Source organism: Hydra viridissima, unplaced genomic scaffold (assembly GCF_058129835.1).
Source record: "Hydra viridissima isolate aposymbiotic clone 2 unplaced genomic scaffold, HvirCarnegie_v1 scaffold_19, whole genome shotgun sequence".
Taxonomy (NCBI): Eukaryota; Metazoa; Cnidaria; class Hydrozoa; order Anthoathecata; family Hydridae; genus Hydra; species Hydra viridissima.
This window is the reverse complement of record NW_028324318.1, coordinates 656,473-676,525: the sequence shown is the minus strand read 5'-3', so window position 1 is coordinate 676,525 and position 20,053 is coordinate 656,473. Positions and strand designations below refer to the sequence as shown.

Here is a 20,053-nt window from a genome sequence, read left to right as displayed (position 1 = left end):
CAAAAAACATTTTTTAAAGGTCGAAACCAGGCTGGCAGAATTTTACACTTGAAAACAAAATCCACCATAAAGTTAGTTAACTCAAGATAAAGAATATAAGTGATTTGTTGTACACACTGATCTCAAAATATAACCAGCATATTCTATTTGTTTTTTTTTAAAGAAAGTTGAAGCCAAAAATGGCCTCTCAAGATTGCGGTGATCAGAGCTCTTAGCAGTGACCAAATTATATTTTAAAAGGTTCTACAGAAATACGAAAGAAAATAATTATGAGTTATTTAGAGTTTTTAGAGATAAGAGTTGTTTATCTGAGAAAAACTAGATTATGAAATAAATTTTTAAAAAACTGAAAAAAATGAAACAATTTTTAAAAAATAAGACAACCAAAGAAATTAATATTTAAGTTCAAATTATTCCTTATACTTTTTAGGTGCAATTTACAATTAAAATATTTATGTAAAATTTCAACCTTTTAGTTCATAGTTACCCAATGCAGTGTGCTAGAAGGTTCGTATCGTAACTGATGATAAGCAGCAATAGTGTTTACCTGCAATTTTGATAGACTTTCTATTTTCTATTTTTGCAGCAAGATACCAGATATGTACATATTGCATGAACTATTAGCTGAATGCTGTGACTACACACAACTTAGGGGTGCGGTTACATGAATGTAATTAATGGATGTATCATTTAATATAAATATTAAACAAAAAGTAAAATTTTTTTATATCAAATTTTATCCTTTGTAATAATCCAGCTCTCAATAATTGAGTCAATTGTTTTTGAATTGTTATTCAAAACAGCTTTAAAAGATAAAGGGAATTTTTTTGATAACATACATGCATGTTATCAACAAGTGTATGATACATATAAGTTTATATCTTTTAATGTTAAAAATTATCCCCTAAGGTTTAGGAATAATCACTCCTGGCATAATATATAAATGGGTGTAGAGACGCCTTTAAAAAAGTTTTCATAATGTATTGTTTAACAATTTTTTGAATTTAGAAGTGTTTAAATCATCTACTATATTTTTTTACCTACATTATATAAAATACTGTTATACTTACTGTTGTATATTATAGTTACAGTTACACAGAAATTAAGTAACTTTATCATGATGCAAAGTTGCTAAAATATTTTACCTTAAAAAGAAACTCAGCTGCCTACCATGGAGTTGTGTTATTAATCTACTTACACACACAATATTGGATACTTTTAAGCCAAAATGTAAATAAATTTTATAACAACTGCTAATTATTTGAGATTTCTGTACAAGCAATTGATAAATTGCTATGTTGGCAGCAGCCAACAGTAGCAAGTTGGTTAGCAATTATTATTTTAGACCTAGTAAATGTTTCTTTGGTCTAAAATGAAAATTGTTAACCAACTTGACAACATAGTCAAGTTAGTTAGCAAATGTCAAATGACGCCATTTTGAGAAGCCATCCATTTATATTTTGAAATAAGAGGTTGTACGAATTTGTACTTTCAACTTCAGATTAGAGCACTTTTTGTGGATTTTGACGTTTATGTTTTTATACGATTTTTAATCAGCATAAATTCTCTAGCATAATCAATCATAAAAGTAGAGGGGTGGGGGAAGTATAGTAGCCCCAAAGTCGAATATTGCCAAGTAACTTTTACTGTCAAACACAAAAAAAATGAAAAAAAGATGAAGAAAAATAAGAACTTTTACTTGAAAATTTGTGTCCTCGTCATGAAAGCTTATGCTCCTTCGCTTCGGCGACTTCATTGAAAATGAAACATACGTTGCCTTTTAAGTGTCCCGCTTGCTTAATTAACCAATCAGTATTGAGCACTGAGTAAGCAAAGATTAGCTATTAACTAATCAAAATTGAGCGCACACGTGTCGAGATTTGCTAGAAACTTCTTTATTCGAGAATTGCTAGAAACTACTTTAAAGCCAAGGGTGTACGACTCGCGGATTTTAGTATAATTCGGTAAACGGGAATTATGGGATGCCTAGTGCAGCCAGATTTGTAAATATAAACAATTTGTACAAATATAAACAGATTTGTAAATATAAACAATTATACTTTTACAAAGACATACCTTCAGGTTTTATCTACTTAAAAAGCAAATGCTTTGTTTTAACAGCGCTGATGAAGCTGAAATATAATAAATAATGCGAGCATAGCAGTATATTAATAGCTTTTTATACTATTACGTTTGTTATTTATTAGAATAAAAAAAAGTGGCATTACATTTAACGTAGAAAAACGTAAGTTATAATTATGTTTTTTTTATTTATTTAAAACAGAAATACATAATTGACTTATAAGTTTTAAGAGTCATTTTTTTAGGGCATTTTTTGTTACGTGGAGCTATGTTGTGATTGTAAAACTTGACATAATAATAAATCCACATATCAACAAAATTGTGGATCAGTTTTTTTTCCAAATGCAATGCATGTTCAGGATGAAGATTATAAATGAAAGTAAATTTGCAGTCTTTCTTGTTTGCTTCAATAATAGTTCCTGCTAGATATTTGTGTGCAAATATTTTCTTATGGTGCATAAGAAAAATGGCTTCCATAGTTTGTACAGCTTTATACAAAAAAGAATTTGGTTGTAAATAATTAACTCTTCCATTACAATTCTTGATACTGATAAACTCTTCATAAGGATTACCAGAGATTTCAAAAGGTGGCTGAGACAAAATATTTCTGCATAATTGACATAAAGAAACTTTTTGGATTAGCCAACCAGCAAGATAACACAGAATTTGTTCTACAGTTTCAGAATAAATTTGTAAAACTGAACCCTTAGTTTGCATTGGAGAATTTACATTACATTACATGCATTGGAGAATTTACATTACATGTGTGCTAATTGTGTTTCATTGAATAGTGAATTATTCACTATATTACTTTTTTCATTAACTAGATTGACACATGTTTATAAAGTTATTCCAGTTGTGAAATCTGATTCTGAAACACAATTTGTGTTTGACTTAGTTTGCTCAGTAGATAAAAGAACCAAAGCATTTTGGTATGAAGATTTAAACTGTTTTGATGTTGGTCTGTCATTCCAACCATCTTTATTTTGTATTATTGAAAAAAAATTTTCAATGCGGGCTTGATTAAAACGGGATGTGCAAATAAATTGAAAACCTTCTGCAAGAAGCTCTCTGGATAATAATTTAATGTTGTTTATTGTTGTTATTAGTCTCCAATGGCTGGAAATACCAGTCTGGCAACTAGCTTTTTCAAAATGCCATGTTGAAATCCAATTTTTGATTTCTTCCAAGTTTTTTATAGTCTCTCCTTCAGTTAATGCACATCTAGCTGGTTTGTCTGCAAATAACTTTCTAGAATTCATCAAATCAAAAAGAGTGTCAATTTTTTTAAAGAACTCACATGTTGCCAAACATCTGATGGTAAAAGCTTTGCAATTATATACAAGGACATAGCTGCTAAAACTTGATGGCTGAAAACTTGTGTTGCCAACTTTACTCGCAAAGATAATAATGGTCCAGGTTCCAGGTGGTTTTCTGTCAACTTTGGTGCATGTCGAACTGGACTTTGCTTCTCTAGATTACACAAAGAGTGTAAGTATTTCCATGATACAGCTTTTTCAATTTATAGTTACATCATGCCGAATCAAATTATTTTGTAGATTTTTTATCAAGTGTGGAGGGCCAAAGATTATGTACACTTTTGCTTGAGCTGTAGGATGAGATATGTATGGAGTTGTTTTACAGAATCCTAGAAACTTTAAAGCTAAAATATTGATTGTATGCTGGTCATACACTAAAGCTCGTACAATTAATCAAATACAAGACAACAATTGCGATCACGGACATTCACATAATCAACTTGAATTTTGAGTAATGCAAAAACTTCTGCAGAAAATCCAGGCTGTAATTTTCCAAATGCTTTTGACAAGAAAACAAGAAGTGTTGTCTTACTTAGCAAAGTAAAAAATTCTCTCAAGCAACAAAATGCCTGTGGACTATGATACATAATTCATACCAAAAGCCGTTTATCACGAATTGTCCATCTCTTTCCTTGTTTTGTTCGTTTGTTCATTCTGAGTTGACTCTCAAAAAATTTAACTTGATCTTTGAACAGGTATCTCTTTGCAAGTTCACTAATATGCTCAATTGATCCATTGCATTATTTATTATGAGCTTTTAAAAACAATATTTTTTTGTTTGGCCAATAAATTTTCCGACGGTTTAAGTTTAAGACTTTTTAAAGCTTTCTCAATTTTTTGGTAGTTTTTTCCTTCTCATCAGATTCTTCTGAAAGTGCAGTGTCTGCACTATGAAAAATTGTTAACTCTTCAGACTGATCACTTGTGATTTGGGTAATTCCATATAAAAATGAGACAAAAAGTTGAAATTTTTTAGTCCCCCTCTCAGATTTCTTTGAAATTTGAACCAGTGGTACCTATTAATGAATAATGAAAAAATGCAAACTTTAAACTCCCAAATCCAAACGGTTCAAAAGTTATGGCATTTTGAAATTCAGCTTAAAATGCCCTATTTTTTTCCACTTCCGCCATTATGAACTTTGCAGTAGAACTTTTAATTGAATAATTTAAGATCCAGTGGAATAATGGGGCTAAAATTTGGTACCTTACCATTTTTAAGGGTGCTGAATTCAAAAATGTAGATAAATTAGAGATATTTAAATTTTTTGACAGTTATTTTTTTGTTTTAAAATGGCCAGCCATATTTTTTGTTCTGCTACCATGGGTCGCCCTTTCATTAATTCCCGGAGTTGCCCAACTCTCATCGATTCCATTTTTTTTTCAAATGAAGTAGATGATCTTAAGCTATTTTTATAAAAAAGATGGTTTTGGTTTCTTAAAGCATAATACAGATATGTCATTTTGAAATTCAGACAAAAAATTTCTTTATTTGGCCGCTATTCTCTTTTACAGCGATACTTTTTGTGTGAATAACTTAAGTTCTAGTAGAGAAATATGACTGAAAGTTGTTACCTAACCATTTTTAAAGGTGTTGAATACAAAGGAAAAGAGAAATCAACCTAAATCCTAATCTTTTAGAATAATTTTTGAATTTTAAAATGGTATAATATTACTTAACCATAAAACGGGGTAATATTTTCACAAATTGCGTAACTGTCATTTGTTCAATTGTGGTCTGTAAAAACAGTTTATTTAAGGTTGGTTTTGATATATAAATAAAGTTTTGTGAAGTGAATTATTATGAAAAATATAGTTTTACAATGCCTGCTGTAATGTATAAATATAGTTTTGGAACGTCAGTTATGTCGACTAAATATAGTTTTGAAACAGCAGTTAACAATAACAAATTTCAATGAAAAAAAATTATTTTAATTTTAGATTAAATAATTATTAAATCTTGTTCGGTAATTCAGTTTCTTAGTCATGGCAAACAGCCAACAGTGCTCCATTGGAATCAACCTAGAAAGTGAATGTCATCTCACAACATATACATCGTTGCTGGGAATATTCCTGAATATGAAAGAGAAATATTAATGAGGAGGACTGGACTCTCAATGATAAATGTCAAACCAACAACTTGTCTCCATCATAAACATATTTATTTGAAGCGTTATACAACTAAATTAACACGATGCTGCTATCCATTTAATACGCATAACAAAGTTATAAAAGGTATTTACAGTAATCATAACTTTTAGTTTTTTGAAAATGTTGTGAGTTTTAATAATGAAATTATTGGCAGCCAAATTTTATTTTAGCTATATTTAACCTTTTAGCTGACTTCTGAAAGTGCACTATTAAATGCCATACAATTTTAAACTTTTTAAGGTTTTATTAAAATTTTTATACATATTAAAAGAGCTCTTCCCTTTTTTTTGGTAGTCTTCGTGAAATCAACTTGGATACAGCAAAGTACCTATGCAGTAAAGGCAAATTCGTAGCTCCAGGTGAAAAACTTTGTCCACAATGCCGACATAAATTAGAGTAAAGTGAAGAATCAGAAGAGAACGAGTTGGAGATAAAGTTAACTGAAGATAATATGGAAAAAGAAATTACACTGGAATCAACAAGATCATTGCTCAACAGTACTTTATGCAAACTTGAAGTGTCTCCTCTAAAAGTTTATTTACCCAAAACCTCTAACAAGCCTTCACTTGGAAAGAGAAAGATAAAGCAGGTTGAAGAAGCAGTTATTAAGAAGCTTGCAACTGCTCTGGATGTAACCGAATCCGATCTTGTTGCACCAAAAAATTAAGTTCTAAAGGAAATTCAAACCAAAGGTCGTGATCTAGACTACCTTGTAAAATGCATGAAAGAAAAACTTAAGGTTTCTAACAGAAGGCAGCAACTTCAAATTTTGAAATTAACCCCAAAATCTTGGTCTATCAGAAAAGCAGCAGAAGAGTTTTCAGTGTCCAAACATAAAATTCAAAATGCAAAGCTTTTATGCGACCAAAAAGGCATCATAGCATACCCTGATCTGGTTGAACGGCATCGAGTAAGTAAAGATGTTATAGAACTTGTAAAGCTTCTTTACTGTGACGATGAGTATTCAAGGCAAATGCCAGGTAAAAAAGACTGTGTAAGTGTTGGGGAAAAAAATACATGGCTGTGCAGGGCAGTATAAAAACTGAAAACATTTTTTAAATTTATGTCACCACGCTCAAGATTTTTCTGTTCATTGCATCTGGAATTTCTTTGCAACAAGCCATGGCAAATCTCCATGCGATGGAATAGGTGGCACTGTTAAAAGGCTTGTTGCAACAGCTAGCTTGCAGAGTCCAACTACAGGTCATATACTGTCTTCTCAAGCAATGTTTGAATACTGTCAAAAGTCAATCAGTGGGATTACGTTTGTGTACGTCACTGCTGAAGAAATGGAACTAGTAAGGAACAAACTTACTAATAGACTTTTAAATGTAACCACTATTCTTGGGACAAGAAGTTTCCATCAATTTATACCATCTTCTCATTCAATTATAAAATGAAATTAAAATTAATTTTAATTATAAAATGAAATTAAAATTAAAATTAAAAATGAAAAGGGTATCCAATGGTTATGATTTTGCACTAAAATTTGACTTCCTCAAAAAACAAAAATATGAAATTATTTAAATTGACAATGTTATGATGTCACAATACCTATTTTGCAAATACGATGATTTTTACTGGCTTGGTATGGTTTCTGAAGTTGATAAAGAGAATGATGATTTTATGGTAAAGTTTATGCATCCACATTATCCAAGTCGGTCATACTACTGGCCAAAGCGGGATGATAATTGCTGGGTGCCAAGAATTAATGTCATTTCTCTTGTTAAAACACCTTCAGCATCTTTTGGGCTTAAGTACCAAATCTCAAAAGAAGATGAAACTCTATTTGAACAAGTTTTATCTTTCCAGTGAAAGTTGATTAATATTTTACTTTCATTATTTAAATGATATAAACTTCAATTTTAGTTCTACTTGGTTATTCCTTTTCATTTTTATTTTTGAGCTTTTTTCAATAAAGCAGGCTTATAATATTTTTCAAAAAAGTTTGCATTCTAGTTTCTTATTTTTTAACACAACATTTGAGCATGTTAGCTAAAATTTTAGCATGCAACCAATATTTTGAAATAATACCTAATTATTAGAATAATAAAAAAAGAAATTGTTTTTTGAATGTCTTGTATATTCAAGACATTGAAAAATAAAACATAAATATAAAATGAAAAGTAAAACATAAACATGGAAATAAAACTCATTATATAGTAAAGTTTACTTCCATGTATACTTTTGAAAATATTGATTATAAATATGCAAGTTATGCAAAACAATATAATTTTTTATTTTATTTCAGAGACCTAAACATTTCCAAAACATCTTATTTCACAATGAGAGTAAGGCAACTCTAGAAATAAGTGAAATAAAAATTATGGTAACAAGAAAAAAAAAGGGACTGTTGACATTTTAAAATTTAAAAATTATTTTAAAAGATTATGATTTGGGTTAATATCTCTTCATCTTTGTGTTCAACACCTTTAAAAATGGTTAGGTACCAACTTTCAGTCATATTTATCTACTAGAACTTAAGTTATTCACACAAAAAGTGTCGCTGTAAAAGAGAATAGCGGCCAAATAAAGAAATTTATTGTCTTTATACTTTAAGAAACCAAAACCATCTTTTTTATAAAAATAGCTTAAGATCATCTACTTCATTTGAAAAAAAAAAAGGAATTGATGAGACTTAGGCAACTCCGGGAATTAATGAAAGGGCGACCCATGGTAACAGAACAAAAAATTTGACTGGCCATTTTAAAATAAAAAATAACTGTCAAAAAATTTAAATATCTCTAATTTATCTACATTTTTGAATTCAGCACCCTTAAAAATGGTAAGGTACCAAATTTTAGCCCCATTATTCCACTAGATCTTAAATTATTCAATTAAAAGTTCTACAACAAAGTTCGTAATGGTGGAAGTGGAAAAAAGTAGGGCGTTTTAAGCTGAATTTCAAAATGCCATAACTTTTGAATCGTTTGGATTTGGGAGTTCAAATTTTGCATTTTTTCATTATTCATTAATAGGTACCACTGGTTAAAGTTTAAAGAAAATCCGAGGGGTGACTGAAGTGAGTGTCCCACTTTTACATGTAATTACCCATTTTTTTACTTTTTTTTCTTGGCTGAACTAGAAATTGTTCCAAAGGTGCTTTTCTTTTGACAGAAATTTTTTTAGGAGGATTTGGTATATTGAAGATGGTTAGGATTGCTGATGAAATTGTCCTTTTGCCTCCAATATTTGTTGTGTAATACTGGGTTGGCTCAAAATGTTCACTGCATAGAGCATATGATTTATTTAGTCCTACTGAAGTTTTGTTGTCAAGATCTTGACGGCGGTAATTGATAACCCACTTTTTACATCTGAAATTAAAAGAATTATACATACATATATACATACATACACACATATACATACATACATACATACATACATACATACATACATACATACATACATACATACATACATACATACATACATACATACATACATACATACATACATACATACATACATACATACATACATACATACATACATACATACATACATACATACATACATACATACATACATACATACATACATACATACATACATACATACATACATACATACATAAATATACATACAGAAATACACACGTAAACATACTACTATACACGCACATATACATTTTAGATGTATTTTAACTTTTAATAATAGTTAAAATAGAGCTAAAATGTCTAATACAAATACAACAATGGTGTCATCATAAAAATAAATTAAAAACTCAACCAATGTCAAAAATTATAAATGTAAAATATTTGTACTTACCAGCGTAACGGTTATATTAAGAGGTGTAGGAGAGTTTGAGTTTAAAAGTTTAATTAAAGGGTAAAAAAAGCGTTTGAAAGAAAAAAATGATAAATAGCTTCAAACTAAACTAACTCTATTGAATAGTTTTAATTATTGAATGAATCTATTTGAATACTTTTAAATATTAGTTGCATGGTCTAAGTGAATATATTCATTTAGTAAATATATTCACTTAGACCATGCGACTAATTATTAAAATACATTTATAAAACTTCCGGGAAACTTTAACGATTCAAAAACACGCGGTACACAGTTGGTTAATGGTTGGCACGAAATGCCAACAGTTAGCCAACTATAGCCAATACTGGCCCGTCAGTTGGACCAACTAAAGCGTGTTTACTGGGTTGTAATTGACCAAGAAAAACAAGGGCGAAAAATATTACATCAGAGGAAGACATTCCAACGTCTATTGTTTCTATTTGGCTCAAAATTATTTCATGCTCCCCAGACAAACGATCAGAGAAAATGCAAATTTTATTTGCCTGTTTCCGCAGGATTCAAAAAACGTGGACCATATTTATCGAGATCATGTCGCTTTAGACATGAAAAAAGAAGAGTTTAAAAATTTTTGAAGGCATTGCTGGTCTCAGCCTCACGGATTTGCAGTGATTGATTTATTCTCAATAAAGAACTATGGGAAATATCGAAGCGGATATGACGATTTTTTATTTTTCAAGTGTATAAAAGTATGTCGGGATTTTATTTCATTGTAAAAGCGAAAAAAGAAACTCCAACTAAAAGCAGCATCATCAGAACATACTTTGACACGCCAAATGAGTTGGTTTTAACATAAAGTATGAAATGACGTTAGAGCGGCTGAGACTTATCGCAGTTACACAAACATCAACTCCAAAAATAATGTTTTTAGGTACAGTCCAAACGGTGGTTCAATTAGTTACACCATTTACATTGAAGAAGGGGCTTATGAAATAAATGAGATTAACGATTATCTTCAAAATGAAATGAAAAAGCAAGTTGGAAACTTGTACAGAGCAGACGGAGTGGTTATTGGGGCAAAAGATTCTACGTCGAGATCCACTTTGACATTCGGAAAGCCAGGAGCGACGACTAGATATTGGGTGGGTTTTAACGTGAATAACAGTTTGGCGTCACTTCTTGGGTTTGATAAAAAGGAATATACGTACGTGGAAAAAAAAGAAGATCCGGCAAATCCTGATAAAGTAACAAGTTATATTGACACCTACCAGTCTGAAAGTATTGTTAGGATAGAAGACTTGGGAGTCATCAAAGTGACGAACAACATTATCGGCTCATCTTATTCGGATGGAAAAAGTACAAACGACATTTACTCTTTATTCAGATACTCCAGGGATGAAAATTTCCGAAAAGGCTTTCCACTTCATATACCTGCCCATCGTGGTGAGCAAAATTTTAAGAATGGAGATGCAAATTGTAGATCAATATGGACATTTAATCAACTTTAGAGGGGAAGATATCATCGTGAGATACCACGTCAGAGAACGAATATCCTCAGTGTTTCAAGACCTTTACACAAGCAGTGCTGTCGATCGGTGAAATTTCACTTGTGAAATTCGCTGATCCAAAGGATCTTTAATTTTTGTTTTGTTAAAAAAAATTAACAATTATCAAAAGATTAGATTGAATATTTCACAGGGTCAGCTGATAAAATAAAAAAAGCGATTCAAGAAAAGAGCGACGTCAGTATAAGGCTGTCCCATCAAGATTTGGACGACAATCACGTCCTGGCAGTGACAAAGTCTCAACTAAACAAAATTAAAAAAGCGTACGGCAATGGAACAGGTGTCACTTAAACTGAGCAAAAGACAGTTGATGCACAACTCAAAACTAGAGGGAGGATTTATCGGAGCTCTTTTACCATTATTAGAAATGCTCGGGAGCACTCTCACAACAAGAATCGTCCCAGCTCTCGCCACAGGACTGCTGGCAGGAGTGGGTTCGTCTGCCGGTTCTGCCATGGTTGATAAGATTGCAGGGATAGTCGTTGTTTATTTGAACAAGAATGGAAGAGGAATGAAATAGACTGCAGCAGGGTCAGGCTTGTTTTTAAGACGTTGGGTGAAAAAAACATCTGTCAATGGAGATGGAATTTTCTTTAGAAGCGGAAGAGGATATGAACCCGTTGGATCCGGTTTATTGCTCGGTCCAAATTCACCCTTTTCAAGCATACCCTTTTTAAATTTAATTCTTTAAGTGCTTAGCACCCACGGAAAATTCGAAGAATTTTTTAAATACATAATTTTTTTGAAAACGTTTTAATGTTTTCAAAGAAAATACACATTCACCATTCCAACTTCCCCGGTTGATAAAATCATCAGCGGCTTGTCCTTTTCAACAAAAACGTCAATCATGCTTGAAAAAGAAACGATTTTTGAAATTCGAAACAGCTGCTCTGACCACTGCACGATATTTCATCAGACAAATCCTCCTCGCCAAACTTAAAACTCTCTGAAAAAGTACCCTGAGTCTCCATTGAAAATATTAACATACCCCTCTCGCGACTCACTCTAAATTCAGTCGGCTTAATCATCATACATATGTCGCTGAATCTTGAAACCAAAATTCTCCTTTGAGACTCTGAGCAAAAGGAATAATGATCAAACAAAATCACGTTTTGAACGCTCTCTGTCACCACTTTAATACTGTACTCAAACTTGTCTGAAGATCTCACATCAATCATTAAAGTGCCCAAATCAACTATCGAAAGCGTCACCGTACTGTCACTTTTCATCGTTTTAAACGCCTTGCTAATATAACTCTCAATGCCTATATACAGCGACTCTTCAAAATCAAACACATACTCCTCAAACCGATCCAAAGAAAATCAACTTCAAACATCAAATTTATCGTCGTTATTGTTTTTAAATGAATTCCCTCCTTGTCAATGCTAAAACTCACCGTTTTAATATTATTAAACAAAAGCTCAAACAATGCTTTCAATTCACCTGCATGCTTTGTTCTCGCAAGAAACATTTTTTTTAAAAAGAAAGAATTCATTTATTTCGTTTGATGAAAAGACCATTAGCACACTCGCTCACGGACATTATAAAATAAGGTAAGTATCCTGCCCACACAAAAAAAATGAGAATGACTCAGAACCGCAATAATGCAAAACCGAAATTCACGCAAAAAAAATTTTGTCCCAGAATCGGCATTTCTCTACTACTATCATTAATAACAACACCTGTCGGCTTTTCTAAATTTATCAGTTCTATTCAGGCAATTTATGTTGAAGTTAAGTTTCTAAAATGGCTGATTTAGTTTTAGCAAGACTAGACTTAAAAAACATGAATGCATGGAAAAGTGCGGTTGCAAAAAAATTTTTAAATTTCTCGTATTTTAATACCTTTGTGTGCTAAAGTTTCATGGCGTTTCCGTCTTAGAGTCTCTCTTACTTAAAGTCTTTCACTTCTACACATCAGTAGCTCATTACAAAAGCAATAAACATAGTTTGATCAGTCGCTGGAGTGAGGCCATCTCTTTGAATAACGTTATGATCGATAAAGGCAGTTGCATGTATTTTTTGTTATTTATACATTTAGGATATTTGGACTTCATTCAGAACTGTCTTCGCTCTGCTTCGAACTCATATCTTTAGAATCATTATAAAATATAAACTATAAAGAAACTTTTTATATAAAGGCTTTTAATAATTGCATAAACAATTTAACTAAGCAAATAAAAACCTGATTCTAAACTTATCCTTCCTTTTTGGCAATTGGGTTCCACTTCCAGACCATAATCAGCTAAAAGACACTAATTGACTTAAATGGATACACCGATGCTTCTTCGTTTTCCATCAGGGGTTCACAAACGCCGTCAGCCACCATTTTCTTCGTGTTTTCTTCATACCTTGGGTATCTTTCCTTTCTCCTATAAAATCCCTATTCCTAATGTGACTAAATTCTCTATTCCTAAAATTCCCTATTCCTAATGTGACTAAAGAACTGTACTTTTTCACTCCTCTGATCTTCAATGAATGAAAGATTTTCCATTATGCATTCTTTAATTCTAGCTATTATGATACTCTGACGAATTATGATACTCTGACGAAATTGATTCATCTAAGTTTGCTTTAACGTGTAGAGAATTTCAATATATTACATATATTTTAGTATTAACACACTCTACACATTAAATTTTAGTATAAGTTGTCAATATATTCTAATACAAATCCACATTTATTACAAAATAATGTCACATGTCTCTACTTGAAACTCTAACTTTTTGTTCTTTACTGTCTATCTTCTAATTTAGCTTTTTTTTTTGTTCCATAAGCTGACATTTTTTATAAAGTTTTAAAATTTTTTCAAGAAATATATAATTTTTAATCTATCTTTAATCTAATGGTTATATATATATATATATATAAATATATATATAACCTTTATTACTTTGTTAATGTTTTTCAAATGTTCTATAATACAATCCCAATGCATTAAAGCAAAAAATTGTGTTTTTTTGAAATATAAGATTTTAATTAGATCAGGGAATGCCTTTACATTTTTACATAACCCTTGATTTATCTAATGTTACAAATAAAAACTTAAACTTAATATATTTGCATTTACCAGTAAAATTGTGCTTTTTTGAAGTTTAAGGATTAATGGGTTTTGTAAGTTTCTTTTTTTTAAATTTGCTTTTATTTACAGCTTAAATAGCTTTATATAACTTTTGTTTGATCAACTCTTATTAGATTATAAGATTAGATGCTGTAAAAAAAATAATTAATTTTCACTATTAGAAATTTAAACTTAATGAAATTTAAAAATAAACCAATTCCCCATTTAAATAAAAAACAGTTTAATCACTAGTTATTTCCATTTGCCAGAGAAAATATAAAGCTGCCCCCCGTGAATTTAAAGCTACCTCAGGCTGGTGCAGTATTTTCACGCATGTTAAAGATATAAAAATTCTCACTCAATTTTAAGCTCAAAATTTATTAAAACACCACTTTTTTTTTTCCTTAATCATTATTTTGACAATTCAGAAGAACAAATATGGTTGGAATAATTGAAATTTTGATGTTAATTATTCAAACCACTTTTTTTTAAAAAAAAAATTTTTTAAATGCTCAAAGCTGCCCCCCTCTTACCAACAATAATCTCCCCACTCGGGTGATTTAAGGCCAGTCTTAGAAAGTTCGTTTTTGTTTTCGTGTTAATTTTGTGTTAACGTGTGTGACGTGTTTTCACCTCGCGGGAATGATCGCATTAAGAATTTGACATTAAGTATACCGTTTTCAAAGGTCGACATTGTTTTTATAGAAACAGCCGATTACAGATGAAAATATACAGATAAATAAAAACATTCATAATTAACAAAAATAGAGATTTTTTTTTATTAAATATAAATGATTATATTTACCTATTTAAAGTTATGTTCTTATTAAACTTGAGGTTCCAAAGTATTACATGCTTTTTGAGAATACTGCTCAGAAATGGCTTATTGGTTCAACCAAGTTTTTCTTATGGGAAAATATGGACAATTTAAATTATTTTCTGTAAAAATATCATTCTTTGATACGAATGTGAAAAAACAGGCACTTAAAATCTTCATACTTTTTTTTTGAGAATGATGGATTTCTTTTAGGCCTCCTAAAACTTCAGCGTTTATATAAAAACACTCAAACAGTTTAGCTATGTTCTTAGGTTCGAATTTAAATGTTTGAAACTTCTTCAACTTTTTTTTTTTTTTTTTTTGCGAATTTCGAAATTTGCACGGTAGAAATAGGAAAAACGTAGTAAATAACCCGCTAAAAGTCTTTTGACTTTTTAAAGGGTATTTGTCACTCGCCTATAAAAAAAAAGGCTAAAGGTCGACCCTGGTGTATATTTATCCTGATATCTTTAATTTTTCACTTTTCATTACCCCGAGCATAGGCTACATCTTAACCTTTGACTCCAACAAATCAGGAGATAATAACTAACTTGAGCTTAGGAATTTAAATTTTATAGATAAACATGGGGCAGTAAAATATTTTCTTTCTAAAACAAAATACAGTTAAAGATTGTCTTTTAAACTGCAGTAAAAATAGATTTACTGCCCCTTCCATCAGTCTGATCCACCATGTGCTTTATAAAACCTTGCATATATCAGCCTTTGTCAACTTCCAAAAGTTTTCCAAAGCATTTCCTAGAAATTATCAATAGAGAAGGTGGATGAAAGAATGAAATTTAGCAAAACCTTATTGTGGGATTAAACAAAATTATTTAAAGTGATCAAGTATGGGTAAAAATAAATTAATTAATTTTTAATATAATTGTGTCTTATTTTTGCAATGAAACAATCTGCTTAAAACTATGATCTCATTCCTATATATTGCATTTTGAAGAGTGCTTGATAATTATTTTTCATTGTCCTTTGAAAAACAAGGATTAAAAAAATGTCAATATTAATCCAGCACCTTGAATTTTATACATTATATAATGTATTTATCATATAATGAAAAAAAAATTATTAATGAAATTCAATGAAGAAATTTAAAAATTTTCTATTTTATATTTGTATAGATTTTATTTAGACCCACCACCAATTAAAACTTCAAGATTGACTAAAGACAAATAATTGATGAAAAACATTTGGAATTTGCAACATTTCATTGTACTTTCAAAACTTGTCTTATTTTTTATTATCGTTACATTTGCTGAAAAATGAAAAAATTCACAAAACGTGTAGTACTAATTAAAAAATTAACACCTTATGTATGTATGTATGTATGTATGTATGTATGTATGTATGTATGTATGTATGTATGTATGTATGTATGTATGTATGTATGTATGTATGTATGTATGTATGTATGTATGTATGTATGTATGTATGTATGTATGTATGTATGTATGTATGTATGTATGTATGTATGTATGTATGTATGTATGTATGTATGTGTGTGCGTATGTATGTATGTATGTATGTATGTATGTATGTATGTATGTATGTATGTATGTATGTATGTATGTATGTATGTATGTATGTATGTGTGTGCGTATGTATGTATGTATGTATGTATGTATGTATGTATGTATGTATGTATGTATGTATGTATGTATGTATGTATGTATGTATGTATGTATGTAAATATATATATATATATATATATATATATATATATATATATATATATATATATATATATATATATACATATATATATATATACAAATATATATACATATATATATATATATATGTATATATATATATACATATATATATATAAATATATATACATATATATATATGTATATATACATATATATATATATATATAAATATATATACATATATATATGTATATATATATATATATATATATATATATATATATATATATATATATATATATATATATATATATATATGTATATATATATATATACAGGGTGTCTGCCAGATCAGGGAAAATCAGGGAAAAGTCAGGGAAATCAGATATCTGCAAAGAATCTAGGATTATTAGGGAAATTAGGTTGAACTTTAGAAAAATCAGGGAGAAATCAGGGAAAATGGCTCTTCATCGAACTTACATAACTTAAATAAGTTGTATATAGTACACGTAATATAAAAGTTTGTTTGGCAGATAGTTTTATGAACTTCTCTTGCATCAAGCGAATCTTGAATCTTCACTTGCAAAAATGTAAACAATAATACAACCCATATTAAATGTGTCATGACTTTATACATTTAATGTGGGTTGTATTATTGTTTACATTTTTGCAGTTGAAGAGCATTTTTCTAAATGAATCTAGGTCAATTTTTGTGAAGTTAAATTTTGGTAACTTTAAATTAAATCAAGGAAAAAAGGTAGAAGATCAGGAAAATATCAGGGAAAAGTCAGGGAAATCCACCTTAAAATATTGGCAGACATCCTGTATATAACATGCATGCATAAAAGTTCTTATATTCTAATATATATGTTATAGTATGATAATTTATATGTATGCATTTTGTATATATTGCATATAATATATGCCATATATACAATATTGACATAATATATGCAGTATATGAATAAATGGTATATGCAATTACATATACAATATGACATATACATTTCATATTAAGCACATATGACATTTATATTATATTATATATATATATATATATATATATATATGTATATATATATATATATATATATATATATATGTATATATATATATATATATATATATATATATATATATATATATATATATATGTTTTATGTAATATATTTTGAAGCATATATAATATATGCTTTAAATATTAGCATTTATGTATTTGTAGAATTTGTGTGGTTCAGGTGAGATTTTTTATATACAATTGAATTAAGCATTTATATGTTTGTAGAATTAATGCATGCTTTAGTTTCCTATCACTTTTTTTCTTAGATAATGGAGAACAAAAAGTTAAAGTGAGTATTTCACTCAATCTTATGTTTTATTCAGAGTTTATATTTACATAGATCAGTAGATTTTGTTTGCAAACAGTTTATAATGGAAAAATGTAATTTGCGTAAAAGAGCCGTCAATAATCGTCTTAGGCAAAAGAAGCGTAGAGAAAATATTAAACAAATAAAAATAGAAAATGAAAAAAATCATTTATTTGAATTGGCTTCTTATATAGTAGAGAAAAAAATTCTACCTAGCAACCATCAAAACAACACTCAAAATGAATCTAATATGGAAAACAGTTCTCTTATTGTGCACCAAGCTTATACCAATCATAACATTGACTTAGAAAGTATATATGAAAGCGATTCAAGTGATTGTGACAAGGAATGGGAGACTAAAATGAATAACAAACCTCTGTCGTCAGAGAGTAATTCAGAAAATGAATTACCTACTGTTGAAGTTCAAACTTTTTTACAACAATGGAAAGTAAAAAATAACATAACACAAAATGCATTGTCTAGTCTCCTTAGTGGACTTCAAAATTATTTTCCTAATTTACCAAAAGATGCTAGGACTTTAATGAAAATCCCTAAAACTATTCATCTAGAGTGCATTGGAGATGGGAAGTTTGTTTATCTTGGTCTGTGTAATGGAATAAAAAAACAACTTGAGGCATTTGATGTCAGTAATTTAACTTGTCTGATATTGGACTTTAATGTTGATGGTTTGCCCTTATTTAAAAGCTCAATAATCAGTGTTTGGCCAATCTTATGCTCCATCAATAACATACCATTAAATAATCCCTTTATTGTTGCAATGTTTTGTGGTAGTGGAAAACCACCATTACACAAGTATTTAGAAGAATTTGTAATTGAATTAAACAAATTAATGAATTCAGGTTTTTATATTAATTTGAAATGTTTACCAGTTTTTGTCCGATGTTTTATTTGTGACACACCGGCCAGAAGTTTTTTAAAGTGTGTAAATGCATTTAATTCAAGAGAAGGTTGCGAGAAATGTATTCAGACAGGACAATGGGCTGGAAGGATGGTTTTCCCTGATACAAACTCACCACTCAGAACTGATGAATCATTTAGGCTTCAGTTTCACCCAAATCACCATAAATATGAAATTGAGTCACCACTTAGCAATCTCAAAATTGGATTAGTTTCACAATTTGCTTTAGACCCAATACATTTAATACATCTAGGAGTAACTAGACGTTTGTTATTTTTATTAAAAAATGGTACAAAGTACTGCAGGAAATTAGTACCATCAAAGCAACTGTGCAATTTAAATAAGTACCTTTGTGAATTAAAATATCATTGGCCTATCGATTTCAACAGAAAACCTAGATCATTTTCTGAATTAGAAAGGTGGAAGGCCACAGAATATAGGCAGTTTTTACTTTTTATTATGCCAGTAATATATAAAAAATGTCTATGTGATGCACAATATAATATGATTATGCTATACTTTGTGGCCATAACTATTCTTACTAGAGAAGATTTGTATTCAAAATACATTGACTATGCAGAGCAATTATTACTTTTATTTGTCAAAGATTGTGATGCTAATTTTGGCAAAGAATTTATTGTTTCAAATGTACATAACCTTATCCATTTAGCAGAAGAAGTTAGAAGGTTTGGTCCATTAGATAAGTTTTCAGGTTTTATATTTGAGAATTATTTGCAAGTTTTAAAGAAAGCCGTAAAAAATTCAACTAACCCGTTGCAACAAATTTACAACCGTCTTTCGGAAATTGATAATTTTCTAATTTCCTCACCAGTTGCAAATATGAAAACCAAACTTGTTCCCAACAAAAAAACATTAGATAATTTGTTTTTTAAAGCTACCTATAATGGGACTACATTTTCAATAAACAACAAAGATAACTTTGTCCTTCTTAAAGATAAATCAGTTGTATCAATAGATCATTTTAAATTAGAGAGTGACCAGTTGATTACTTTTGTCTGTAAAAAGTTTTGTAATCCTATTCCATTGTTTACATATCCATGCTCTTCTGAAAAGCTTTCAATATATCTTTTCAGTCCAATAAAACAAAATGCACTACAGTATACTTATAATATTGATAGGATTCACATGAAAGGAGTCGTTCTTCCTTTGCAGAATAATGTTGTGTTTATACCACTGAATTCTCATGGATAATGGTTTTTATTAGTACTTTCCAATCCTTTTGTTGGTAAAATTAAATTAAAATATAACAAATAGAATCAATAAAAGATATATAACATAAAATCAAATAAAAATTCATAATATAAATATCAAATAAAAGTATTATAGAAATCAAATAAA

At 29.6% G+C, this 20,053-nt stretch overlaps 1 protein-coding gene across 1 annotated transcript in view; it reads left to right on the top strand.

Moving 5' to 3' along the window:
• LOC145186803 (zinc finger MYM-type protein 1-like) overlaps positions 1 to 20,007 on the top strand; it is a 94,817-nt gene extending 74,810 nt beyond the window's left edge. Inside the window, exons 2-3 of the mRNA XM_090075165.1 lie at positions 17,735 to 17,757; positions 17,887 to 20,007. Of these exons, the coding sequence (XP_089931291.1) occupies positions 17,738 to 17,757; positions 17,887 to 19,906 (2,040 nt within the window). The 5' untranslated portion in view covers positions 17,735 to 17,737 and the 3' untranslated portion in view covers positions 19,907 to 20,007. The remainder of the gene's footprint in view (positions 1 to 17,734; positions 17,758 to 17,886) is intronic.
• The last annotated feature ends 46 nt before the right edge of the window (positions 20,008 to 20,053 follow it).